The sequence below is a fragment of the Sinohyriopsis cumingii genome, chromosome 3 (assembly GCF_028554795.1).
Source record: "Sinohyriopsis cumingii isolate HCF-2022 chromosome 3, ASM2855479v2, whole genome shotgun sequence".
NCBI classification, from domain to species: Eukaryota; Metazoa; Mollusca; class Bivalvia; order Unionida; family Unionidae; genus Sinohyriopsis; species Sinohyriopsis cumingii.
Genome location: NC_142963.1, coordinates 24,253 through 38,167, shown reverse-complemented (window position 1 = coordinate 38,167; position 13,915 = coordinate 24,253). Strand labels below are relative to the sequence as shown.

At 34.0% G+C, this 13,915-nt stretch overlaps 1 protein-coding gene across 1 annotated transcript in view; it reads right to left on the bottom strand.

The window, feature by feature from the left end:
- The window catches only part of LOC149802314 (uncharacterized), a 180,449-nt gene that overhangs the window by 159,637 nt on the left and 6,897 nt on the right, over window positions 1–13,915 (bottom strand). Inside the window, exons 2-7 of the mRNA XM_089951529.1 lie at window positions 13,728–13,859; window positions 9,768–9,863; window positions 7,759–7,959; window positions 6,497–6,773; window positions 5,844–5,925; window positions 5,256–5,352 (exon numbers count right to left, since the gene is read on the bottom strand). Of these exons, the coding sequence (XP_089807655.1) occupies window positions 5,256–5,352; window positions 5,844–5,925; window positions 6,497–6,768 (451 nt within the window). The 5' untranslated portion in view covers window positions 6,769–6,773; window positions 7,759–7,959; window positions 9,768–9,863; window positions 13,728–13,859. The remainder of the gene's footprint in view (window positions 1–5,255; window positions 5,353–5,843; window positions 5,926–6,496; window positions 6,774–7,758; window positions 7,960–9,767; window positions 9,864–13,727; window positions 13,860–13,915) is intronic.

Here is a 13,915-nt window from a genome sequence, read left to right as displayed (position 1 = left end):
TGCTTACTTCATTTCTCCAGATTTTGAAGTCATCTTCATTACATACATATTTCAAGTGGTGTTGTCTAAAATTTCTTTGTGACCCAGCCAGGTTGATGATCATATTTAGCTCTCTGTGTCTTCAAAGGTGCATGTTTATTAACAACTTTCAAAAACATATCACATCAAGTGCTTAAAATGTCAACAGTATCATCAAAAATTTGTACAGTATCCCAGGTGATTTACTCTAAATCCTTTAAGAAATTTTCATCATTGAAAATTTTAAAAGACCTGTTGTGATATATTTATGAACATTTGTTTCTTCTGCAGTGTTATGTATTCTTTTGATAAAAACTGAAAAATGATTAACCTAAACCTATTAAGCAGAAATTATTGACGAATTTTCTTTACGGCTCATGTATATTGGGTCTATAAGTGTTTTGAATTAGGCATTACATCCAGGGGGTTCGTTGATTAATTGCAAACTCCCAAAAGATTCAACAAAATCCAACCAATGTTTCTTTATTCGTTAAATAAGGAGGTCCCTATTTATGTCCATCAATATATAAAATTCTTTCTCTTCATTTGTAACTTTCTCTATCAGAAATTCAAAATCTTCATTCCAGTCAACATCTGAGGATGTGTGCCTATACAAGAAGCCCATTAGACAGGGTGTGATTTTTTCTGGGGCTATCTGAATCCATATTGATTCAATCTTTTTGGATTCATGATCCATCTTTCCCTTGTAAACTGTACCATTTTTGCCATATCCTAGGAGTCCTCCACTTCCTGCCTTCCTGTCTCTGTGAACAGGTACCGTATATACTCGCGTATAAGCCAAATAATTTAGGAAAAAATATAGGCCTGGAAGAATGGGGGGGGGGTCAGCTTATCCGCTGGCCAATGTCTAAACTTGACAGTTTTTAGGTCTTTTTGTTGACTACTGTAATGGCTGCAAATCTTGGGAAACAAAAAAATATTTTTTTCCAGGTCCTAAGATGTAGGAATGCAAAAAAAGTAACTTTCGGTGACCTGACAATTATTAAACTGTTATAAAGTACTATGATTGATTTTGTTATTATTTTGCATGTGCATATTTTCTGATTTCTCCAACACAAAGTTAAATAAAGGTAAATACAAACTTCATAATTCATGGTCAGGTAGAGTTTACCAGGGAGACCATGCTGAACAATAATGTACAGAACTTACACAGCGCAAAGCCTGCATAGCATCACTTAAATCCTTATTTATTCCCAAACATGAGATGCAGATTTTGCTTTATTGATTATTTTGACCAAATTGCATTCTTCCAGATAACATTTCAGCTAGTCCGTAATAGCTGTTTCATTTACCTTGAATCACGCACTCATGAGTTACTCATTTTCAGTGATACAAGAGATCCTACAAATTGAGGTAATATTTTTAAAAAGGTATGCATGTTTAATTGTACAAGGCACATAACTATCATAATTTACATGTTCACGATGAGCGGTAATAATAAAGGCTGAAATTCTCATATAGATCAACTAAGATCAACATCAATCAGTTTTAGTTTTGTGTTTTAGCTGCACAAACATCATAACTTTCCACACAATCGAAAGCTTGATGTTTCGGCATATCTTATGTTGATAGTCGGCAAATTTGTCTTTTTGTTTTGCAAAAAAATCAACTTTTAGTCTTTCAGAGTAGGTTTGCTGGACTATATTTAAGACAGTCCTCATCATTGTTGATCTCACTACATATAAGATGATGTATGGTTATGGTTTCCATTGAAGACAGTCTGAATTTTCTTCAGGGTAGAAAATGCTCTTTCAGTGTCTGCACTGGAATGTGGCAATGTTATTGGAATGTGGCAATGTTATTGAATTATGGAAATGTTATAACAACTCACTTGAATCCATCAAAAAGATTAAATGTTTCTTGCCTGTGGGTAGACTCCAGGAGTTGGCGGCCTACCAAAAATAATAAAGATTACTGCAATCTGGATCAAATTTCAGAAGTTCTTAAAAGCAGCTTCACAGGAATGGCAGAATGCGTATTCATGTTTTTGTTTACTTATTCCAACCACTGAAATTTTTGTTTTCACCCATTACTGAATTTTGGCATCTTAGAACTGGGAGATGATGCACTCTTAAAGATCTCAAAAATCTTTCAAATCAGAAGCCAAACTGTCCTGAACTCCTTAGGGTTAATTGGTTCCAAAAATTAAATGAAACTGGCTAATTTCAACCATCAAGTTGTTAATTCCAACCAACATTGGAATTACAATGAAATAATGAATCACTTTGGTATATTCTAATTTTCTTTCCAGTTTAGTAATCAAATTTGAGAGTCATTAAGATGCAATTTATTAAAAGGTTAAACCGTTTGTTTAATGCACAGTTCAAGTAGTTTAGAAAGAGAAAAAGAAATGTTGTTGTTGTTGTGGGGTTTAAAGCCATTTTTCAGCACACGATAGGCTATACATGGCAGCCAGTATTAATGGTGGAGGAAGAACCCGGAAAACCCCAGAAAGAACCACCTACCCACGAGAAGCTACTGGCAAGCTTTCTCACATGCCCACATTGGCCGAATCTTAGACTTGAACCGCCGCAGACAGAGGTGAGATGGCAGTGATCCGTAATGAGGAGCACTTTAGACAAACTCGGCCACTCTGGGCCCCGAAAAAGAAATAAGCAGAAATAAAAATAAATCTTTAAAACTATAATTTTATCATGATATGATCTTTTTCAACTTTTATTTTGGATTCTGACTGATCATTTTAAAGTTCTGATTGTTCTCTTTTGCTCATTAGTATTTCTGGGTCGTTGGAATCAGACAGCTGGTCAATATTACTGGCAGAAAATTTGATCAGAACTAACACGTTGAAAAAACCCAGATGTTTTTGTCCTATCAGTATTATTTTCCTCATAGAAATTAAGACTTTGTCATCACGTACACACATCATATAGGGCATAGGTTTAAATGTCCTTGAAACCTGACATACGGTTCTGTAGCACTGCTTGACACACATTACTTTTAGATCCAATCTTTCCAGATGATACATGTAAAGCAAGTGATGATGGGATAATATAATGTTTACTTGGGGTTTCATTATGTGCTGGAATTGACATGTACCTGATTTACATATTCATGTGAAAAGAGTCATTTTGCAATATGTAGGTTTCATACACTGAATCTCAGCAGTACTGGTTGGAATCTCCATTCTCTTTAAATCCTTTCTGAATTGCTTCTGATCACACATTATATAATCCATCTTGACAAACTTAAAACACATTCACTAAATGACCCTGCCAAAAGAATCTAAGCAATTTTAATCATATTTTGCTGCTTGAGCTCTTTAGTAACTCAACCATAATACAATAATAGCTTTAATCCTTTCTGAATTACTGCTAATCACACATGGCATAATGCCATGATTACTATTAACTACTGCCTGTCAAATTAATAAAGAGGACTAGTAACTAGCATTACAATTAGCATTACAGAGGTCCCTCTCTTATATGGCCGCCCCTTTTGCACTAGGAAAGTAGCCTTACAAGACGGGTGGCCTCTCCAGAGGGGAACTAAATTTTGTATGTAATATATGAAGTAAGAAAGCTACATACTTCAAAGCATTTAATATCTTCATTTAAAAGTAACATTAATTATTAAAAGTTTTTTTTGTTATAATAATAGACTTATTTAAACTGAATATACATAAATAGTTCTTATTCTTGGCGTAAGCATTATATGCAAGCGGATATTCATGTATGCCCATTACAAAACCATTTAAAAACATCATTTAAATCTTGGTACATACATAGATCTTTTCCAATTTGCTCCATTTTCCCACTGCTGCTGAATAACCATATCGTTTACAATGTTGTTTATTCAAGTCTTTTCAACATAAAATTGTTCGGCAAGTAACCCCAGCCCACCTCACCTGATGTTGTCAAGTAGCTGCTAACCGACTTTCTTTCAAATAATATGTATCCATTTACGTGTGACATGTTAATGTTTGGTAATGATTTATTCAGATGTTTCTAACTGTATGCTTTTTAATTATGCAGACGAAATTTTTATGAGTGGACAAAATGCCTTCTTCGTAAAGGAAGCGATAAATGTGTTGTCACATGATTTGTTGGTCTTTGTCTGGTACCCTGTTTTGTTCAAGGTCAAATTTAATTTATCTGTGTGTGTGTTAATGCACAAAATCTCTTTTTAGCCATTGCTGACCCTGTTATGATCTTGACAATTATGTCAAATTGTAATCATCAAAGAGAAGAACTTGACAGATGTGTGAAACCCAAAACTTTATCATAACATTGATGAGCCTATTTCCTGTAAACATCAGCTTTTATAGACAATGACATAATATTAATCTTATTGTTACATGCACCTCAGTCAACACTTCTTTCTGCAAGGGAAACTTGACATTGGGATATATGTATCAATGATAGCGATAATCTGATTACTTACATCATGATATGAATTAATTATTGGTTCAGGATACATTTGAAAAAAAACAGTGGCCACTCATGAAGGGAACATTTTTCATTTTTGTACTAATATGCTGACCGCTGGTTGTGCTAGAGGGGTGGCTGTTCTTGAGGGGTACTTCTGAATACAAACTTGTCAGTGCCAAGGGCTTCTAGCCGTAAGAAGCAAGTGGCCACTGGTTGGGAGGGGGGCTGTTCAAGAAGGCAACTACTGTAATGTCTAATGCTTGTGTAAGTCAGATCCAGTTATGTGATCACAGGAAATCTTTAGAATAAATATTCTACACTCCTAGCAATATGTCAGAAAAATGTTGTAAAAATTTGTTTTAGAACTGTTTTTAAATAATAATTTTGAGTATGCTGGAGATTTCAGTGAGTGATAGAAGGGATGGAGACACCCCTCATTTTGGAAGGAAAACCTTCCCAGCCAGGAGGTTCAAATGTATGCTTTTTAAGAGAAAGCTATTTAAAAGGTTTTCTATATTTAGCAATGGTGGCCATATTGGGTGGCAGAAAGGTATAATTTGTAGAAACTTAAGACTTTACACCAAAATGCTCTCTCCCAAATTTGGTTGAAACTGAAACCAGTTATATAGTTTTGACAAGAAGCTGAATGTAGTCAATTTTGATGTATGATCCAAGACCTACGCTGAAATCAGGCCCATATCATAAGCTCACCTGGCCTTATGGTTAGGAAAGCTAAAAATGAAAGCATTATGCATGTTTATAATTTAATCTGATCATTTTCTAAAGTAGGGGATTATATGTCAAATAAATTACTAAAGTTTTACATACCACAAATACCATCGATTTCAGTCTGTCCCTGAGGACATATGCTGACAACACTGATGTCAAACCCATTATTATCCAAATTGCCACTGGGGATGGTATCCTGAAATGAAAGTAGATAACAGAATGCATGTTACATGCATATAAGATAGAGCTACTGTTATAATACACAATTTCTCCTACTGTGTTGATAACAATAAACGAACTTCAACTCTTATCTTTTTTCATTAAAAGTTATTTATAATAAATTTGTTGAAACAGACTGGATGGAATCTATTCATATAAACTGTGCTCATTCAACACTGTATCCCATAAAAATGAAAATTCTCTCTTATGAAAATGACAATGGGGAAATTTACCCTCTATGTAAAAATCCTGGAGAAATCACATCCTTTCAATACAGAGATAACTCACACAGTAACATAACTGCATAAATATAATATGCTACTATACAGGTAACACTGTACCTACTACCTTTCCTTTTCTTGGGGAAAATTAGTGCTGGAAAGGACATGTCCTGAATACACTAGCTTTCGAAAAGGAGAAAATAGCATCTACCTACATCACAAAGTACACCAGTCGCATTTTACTTACATTGAAGTTGAACATGTCTGTGCCCATTATCTGATTTGTAAGGACTTCTTCCACTGTTAGACTTCCATTAGCTGTTCTGGGACTGTTCAATATAGATACTGACATGAATAGATATGCAAATGCCTTCATATGTAAGCATGGAATGACTGCCTTGTGCAGAATATTATATACTCAAGAACAAACTGTAATATATTGTCCCAAAAAAGTAAAGATAAGCTATATAGCCAACATATATACAATTTCTTTTAATTTTGTGGACGTTTTGGGTTGGTGTTCTACAACAGACTGATAAATATTACATGAGTGTCAGATGTTATATGAGAGTATGTGTGTGCATGCATGGTTATGTATGTGTGTGACAGCATCGGACATGAATATAAAGAAATTCATATTCCATTGTTGATCAGATAAGAGTTGCAAAAAATTTAATGGTATAAAATCTTTAAAATTTTTATAATAACCTAGAAAAAAGTGATGAATAGATCAAGTGACACACCAAGATTGTTAAATTTGATATGTACTATAATAAGAAAGATGTTACTTTTATTAGACAACTGTCTCAATAGCGTGAATGAAAGAGACTGTGGATATATGAAAAACATATGGAATAATAATATTACATGAATACTAAATTGTAAATGATAAACACTTACTCTGACTCGCTGAAAGTCAGTTGCACAATAGTGTTAGTCGGCGTAGTCTGCCTCTTGCGACGGACACTTCCTGAACCACATGTGATAACAATGTTCACATCTTTACAGTCAGCCTGCTTACACAGTTTCATATTCATGATGGCATTAGGACCCATAGCTCCACTCAATGCTCCATAAAGGAGATCCATCAAAGTCTGCTTCACACCAAGGCAGTAGCTAGTTGCAATCTTGTAGACCAACTTTACATTGATCCTTGCTTTTGCAATGGACATTTTTTCTATTAAAATGGAATTAAATTCATTCATGTGTGAAGATCAAAAATATCTCTAAATTTTCAGTTAAAACTTGAATGTTTTTCAGTCTACTATAATAATTGCTTATTATAAGTTTATTTCTGACTGATGAGAAATCTCTTGCCTCTAAAAACTGGTTTTCCAGTTGTCTACAAACTTCCCAGTTTTGTACGCTAAACTTGTGTATTAATTTTCAAGTAGTTCATGCAATAAAAGTAAACTGGTTTCCATGCAATAGCTTCAATACCAATCATACTTCACTAAAACTTGTACAGACTGGCATGCAGATACGTTTCCCTTGATGATGCATAGAAGTCTATCAGTTAATTTAGCAAATAAATATCAAAGGTCAAGGTCACTGCAGTCTGCCAAAGGAAATAAGTTTTTGAGCAATAACCGATTCTACTATAAATAACATACCTTCAAAAGTGTTCAAAATAGCCCCATCTTTTCCTGCTTCATGATTATGAATTTAATGTAACCATTATGTGCTGGTTAAAATAATATATCTATCAGGAACCCAGTGATTTTTTAAATATCAGAATATTTATAAGGTCCAGTCCATACAAGACACAGGTACTGAATCTGTTCATTAAAAGGTGTCATGAGAAACCAGCATTAAATGCTTTCATTATGAATGATTGTTATGAATAAGAAAATTGCTCCACACCATGAAAAACTAGAATAACAGCAATACATATTTTGAGAGAAAAAAACCAGTGAACATTCCTCTGAAGGTTTAAAGTTCAGGTCAATATAGTAGGCTTTTACCCCAACCCTCAGTGTTCATTTTGCAAATGAATCTGAATACTTTGTTAGTTTTGTACAAATAAATCATCTCTTTCTGACCCAATGGTGCAGAACAGGTTATCTAAAAAGGAGTCAAGTAAATCTATATTTTAAATTAAAAAAGTCTCAGTCTCTCAAGAGAACTTGAATATTAAAAAAGTATGAACTCATAAAACTTACTACTACAGGGTGGATATCTGGGCTTCTGGAATAACTTATGATCAACATTGAAGCTTCCAGAAGGTCCCCTTGAGAAATAGTTGGGTGCATAGTGGTCAATGCTCAGAGATGAATTACAGCCGATACTGCAGGCAAGGAAGTTCCCACTGGTTGAGCAGTTCTGGTATCCAAGATCAGGGTTGTCCAGTCCACCATTCAAAGCTGCAGAAAGAAAACAAAAATACAAAAGTTAGACCAGATTTCAGAAAATTTCCCTAAAAATTAAAGTAAAGTACTTTGGGGTTTTATGCATTATAATTAAATATACTGGTATACCAGCTAATTGACTTATTGAGACAATGCATGAATGCAGAGGACAATCCCAAAAGTAACTAACATGTTTAAACAATCACTGACACACTAGGTCACTAGAGCTGAAGTACTTTTCAGCACTTTCACTGTAGAGTACAATCTGGCATTTTCAGTTTAAGATCATTTTCAGACCTGATTAAGGAAACATTCATGGTAATGTTGCTAAAACTCCAGCTGCAAAAGGACAAAAACAGCAAATAAACAATGCAATTACACCAAATATTGCAGTGCAAACAATTAATTGAGTTATACCAGAAAAATCAAATTCCCTAGTTGATGAATGTAATAACAAATTAGGTGACAAGAACACTGCTATTTTGATCTAGGTGTCTAACCATGCCATGAAGAAAGTCTGTCATCTACCTTCAGGAAAACCAAGATTTCATTATCTAACCTGGGTTGCCAGCTGGCCATTGCACATTTGATGGTTCCTCACAGCAATGCTAATGTAGAAATATTTTCTACACTGAGATGAACTTCAACAAGATGTTTAATAAAAACTGAACAACAGCTTACCATCAAGTCTTGATTTAAATGAGTGTAAAGATGAACACTGATGACACTTGCATTATGTTCATATCCCTTCTTTAACTGCTGGCAGCAGCAAAGAGTTCATCTAATTATGATTATATTCTGCCATCAATGGATTTTTAAGACAGAAACTTTATGTATTTTTTATTTAGTGCATGTGTTGTTGGTATTATATGAGTGTGTGTTTATATATTTGTGTGTATGTACTGTATGTAGTGGTGATATTTGATAGTTCTGTCTACCAAATATTACTTGTTTCTAAGTGTATTAAATGCTCCAAAGAAAACAAATTTCTAGAAATGATCTATAATCTCATGTGAACAGATAGCTCATTATCGATTGGACATTGTTTTTTTAGTCATGCACACTGATTCCACCTTGGGACATCAAAACATAGTACAGAGTCTCAAAAAAACCTACCTCACTGTCTGGGAACATAGCAGGTATGAAAAGCACATTGGAACAAAGCCAATGAACTTCAGCACAGTTTTCCAAAGAATTTTATTTTTTTATATGTATTGCATATGATCAAGTGTCAACAAAAGTATTAAGCATCGACATTAAAGAACAGGCAAACAATTCAGCACTATTTTATTATAAACCAATCAAGAACTGAGCAAGAAATGATGAACAATGCATTATTCAAAATGGGAGAACTGTTGTTAAATGTTGAAAAACAGTGAAATCATCAAGATCTTGAAATGTCACTGTAGTAGGGAGCACATGTATTAATTGACTGAACAAAGTTTTTCACCTCGATCTGGTTCAAAGCATCATGGTGTATATTAAACACTACTGCATGTGACATGTCACAAAATATTGTAAGTAAAATATGTTTTCAGAAAGGTTAAATACTCCAACATTTTAAAAGCAATCATTCTCAAGGCAGGTTTTTCACTGTGAAGTGAAATAACATACTTCAAGATCAATAAATTATCTTTGTTCTGCATAAAATGGCATTTTTGTTGCTGCTTGAAGTTATAGATGCGGAAGAGGATCAAAGTTTGGTACAGATCAACCACAGAATCCATGAACAATTATATATATATGTTGAAATCCTAGTAATAAGGTCTAAAATTGCAAAGTTTTCAAACTTCTGAGCAAAGTAATGCCAATCATTAACATACCTTGGACATATATCTTGAATGTACAGATGGCAGCATTTCCATTGTCATCCTTGGCCACATAGGTCACATTGTACACTCCCCATGTGTAGGTGCCACCTGTATAAAAAACCCACATAGAACACAGTCTTCTCATTTTATACATATATACTAGTAAAGCATGGAAGAATAACATCAAAACCAATAAAATTTGACACATTTTCTGATAGATTTTATATTTAAGTATATATATGATTTCTTTTGTTGCTGGATTGTTTTATACCTTTTTTAATGTGTTTATATTAAATTTCACAATTATCTAGATGCCACATTGATTTGTAGGCAGGTAGGTAGGTAGATAGGTAGGTAGGTTGGTAGATAGGTACACTGTTTGGGGGTTTAATGCCATTTCTCAGTGCAAGATACTGTGGGCTATACAGGCAGCCAGTCTAATTTTTTTTTGGGGTGGGTGGGTGGAAGAACATGGGAAAACCCAGGTAAGAACCAACACATGGAAAGCTCATGGCAAGAATTCTCAATATCCATAGGATACTAGCAATGTCAATATTCTTTCTTTATGTATTTCATTACACATGTCTAAACAACCACTCCCAGTACTGTCATGTGATGTTGACCCATGTCCTTACTGTCATAAATTTCAATTAAATCAATTTGCGGCATTTCAAATTTGACTGGAAAAAATGAAAATCTGCGATCTAAAGAAAACACAGATTTTAAATATTTACCTAGCTGTTCTTTTCATACATTACTGTATTGTACATGCCTGGCATCATGTGACTAAGTTCTAAATTTATCAATATGCAGATCAGAACCTTGTGTATTGTTTTCATCAAGTCAGAAAGCACAAAGAAAGCATAATTGTGAAAATCAAATCTAGTCATTACATCATTAGTTCAAGTCCTCGTAAACAAGTCCAGTGAATCATCAAATTCATGAAAATTACTCCTTGCTAATAATTCCCCATCTACAAACAACACCTTATAAACATCCATCATACTATGTTCCAATTTGAGTACAATCCATGAATGGAAAAAGAAGATATAGAAACTTCCAAGAATGCACTGAAATTAAACTTTAGAAGACAATAATCTTTTGTCACTCAGTGTTTTCAAGCATTTTTTTAAAATCGTAATATAGCTGCTCGTCAGCCAACTGCACAATCAATATACAACTTATTCCATGTTAACCATCGTAACACCATACTCAACAGCAGCAGCATTTTACCTGATCCAGCTGGTCTGAAGAATAGTGTACAAACTTAATTTTGAAACATGGTTCCATCACCATGCTTGGACAATTTAGGTGTTGCTTCTGCATAAAAACCAATGACAGAAAATTCATTCTTTTTACTGAAAGCATCTGTGAATTTCCTTTTTCATGATGCCATTGAATAATACAGTATTATCATATAATCATGTCTTTATATTGTGTGTGATGTTGTGCAAAAACACATACCACAAATCCAATTAGAGTTCAGAAACATCAAAGATGAGCATCAATCACTGGAACTTTAGTTCAATGTGGAACAAAGAAGTTAACCTTTATTAAAAAATTTGTCAGTACTTTTATCACAGCTGCATTAATAAAGTCACCATGAACACCATGGAGTAAATTCTTTGGTAAAAAAAACCACCTTCCTGGATATAATTACTGTGGGGCTTGGACATGACTTGATTCTAACAACCAACCAAAATCTCACAAAGCACCTATCAACTGCAGTGATGCACATTAAAGACATGACCTTATACAGCATCAAATGATATCCAAGCTGATGTTTTTGATATGCTAATTAAGGTGAATATTAATAAATCCTCTAGATTGGATGGTATTGGTCCAAGAATTCTTAAAGTTGCTGCATCAGTAATAACAAAGTCACTTAAACGCAATCATAAACTTAAGTATAATGAGTGGTAATTTTCCAGAAACACTGAAATGTGCAACAGTTATGCCTATCTTTAAGAAAGGAGAAAAGATGGATGCAGGGAATTACAGACCAAGATCAATTTTACCTGTATTGTCAAAATTATCTGAATAGCATGTAACCATTTAGGTCTGTAACTTGTTTTGAAACATACTCTCTATTTCATGAAGCGCAGTCAGGATTTAGAAAGTACCACTCATGCCAAACAGAACTTCCCAAATTAACTGATCTTTGGCTGAAGGAAATCGATAATGGACGTATGACTGGGATTGTTTTCCTTGGCTTAAAGAAAGCCTTTGATCTTGTTGATCATGCAATTCTGCTGCAAAAGCTGAACTGTTACAGGTTCAACAATCCTTCTTTAAACTGGTTTAGATCATACCTAAACCAAAGGTCTCAACAAGTACTTAGCATTGGCAATATTAGTTCTCAGACTTGCACTATACATTCAGGGGTCCCTCAAGGTTCAGTTTTAGGCCCTCTCCTCTTCCTTATCTATATCAGTCATCTACCATTAAATAATGAATCCACAAATACAGATTTGTCTGCAGACAATGCAACCTTGTATACATCTTGTTTTGATACCAAAGTTATCCAAATGAGATTAAACTCAGACCTTATTAGAGTCCAAACTGGGCACAACAAAATAGGATGGTAATTAATGAAGATAAAACAAAATGTATGATTTGGGGGAAATCACAAAAACTACACAAGTCAGGAAACCCAGAACTATCTCTTACAATAAATAATCATCCATTAGAAAATGTCAAACATGAAAGGCTTGTAGGTATGTCCATAGATAATAATTTATTATGGAATGACCATATTGATAAGCTTTGTAAAAACATTGTCAACCAAAAATTGCCCTACACAGCAGAATCAAGAAATATTTGAATACGTAAACTCGCAATCTTTACTACAAGTCATATATTCTTCCAACAGGGGATTGTTGTTCAAATGTGTGGGGAAACTGTGCTAAATCTGAGCTTGACAGGATTTATAAATGTCAAAAATGAGCAGCATGCATAATTTTACATGCATCTATTGATCATCCCTCAAAATCATTATTTACAGAACTCATATGGTTCACAATATATGACAGGATAGATTTTTACAAGGCAGCTGTTTTATATAAATGTCTACATGTAAATGCACCAGTGTATCTTCATCACTTATTCAGGCCTTTTTCAACACAATTCCAGTTGAGATCAATATCATATGGAAACCTTCTGGCACCAAAACCAAGAACATAGAAATTTTAAAAGAGCTTCCAATACTCTGGTACAGTTCTGTGGAACAAGCTTCCACTACATGTAAAGTCTACTGAAAATATTACAGTATTTAAGAAGAGATATCATGAGCATGTATGTGTTTCTAATAGATAATGGAATTTAATATTTTAATACTAAACATAATAAAATACACAGTAATTATTACTATCTTCATATAATGTGTATTATTATACTCTCCTTAAGAGGGCTTCAGGGGTGAATCGTCCTTGACTAATGAGCCACTCTCTATAAATAAAGCATTATTATTATTATTATTACGATCCTGTTTCAAAATGCCAGTGATCTGATTTGTTCCCCCATATTGGCAATTGTTATTATAATGAAGCATGTGAAGTTCAGGACTTTACAACAATAAAGTTTTCAAAAGTGACTGTGATATTTTGAAATATTTGTAAATTTTGTGAAACAAGAAATCTGGTGCCTGGTTACTTAACTTTAGAGAAAACAATTTAGAATTTGAAATTGCCTTGTTGTGTCTATTATTCAAATGGGTCTAAATTGCCTTGTTGTGTCTATTTTTCAAACAGGTCTAAACTGCCTTGTTGTGTCTGTTATTCAAATGGGTCTAACTTGCCTTGTTGTGTCTATTATTCAAATGGGTATAAATTATTATCTTGTCAGAAAGGATAAATTTACTGCTAATTTTCCAAACATAATTTGGTTTCAACTTGATTTTGATTTTCTATTTCTTAACAAAGACATATGGGCATCAATGAAATATAAACAATTCAGGCAGAAAAGATGCTGTACCTGATCTGTGACTTATCTCAGTTGTTTTGGCTCCAGTTATTGTGGGCTCTGTCCAGCTAACTGTCTTCAGTCTTGTATCTGAGTACACAACTATGTCCTGTGGACAGTTTTGAATTACCGGAGCCTCACGATCTGGAACAGAATCAATCTGAATCATATCTGCACTGCTGTGAAGGTGTGATAAACAT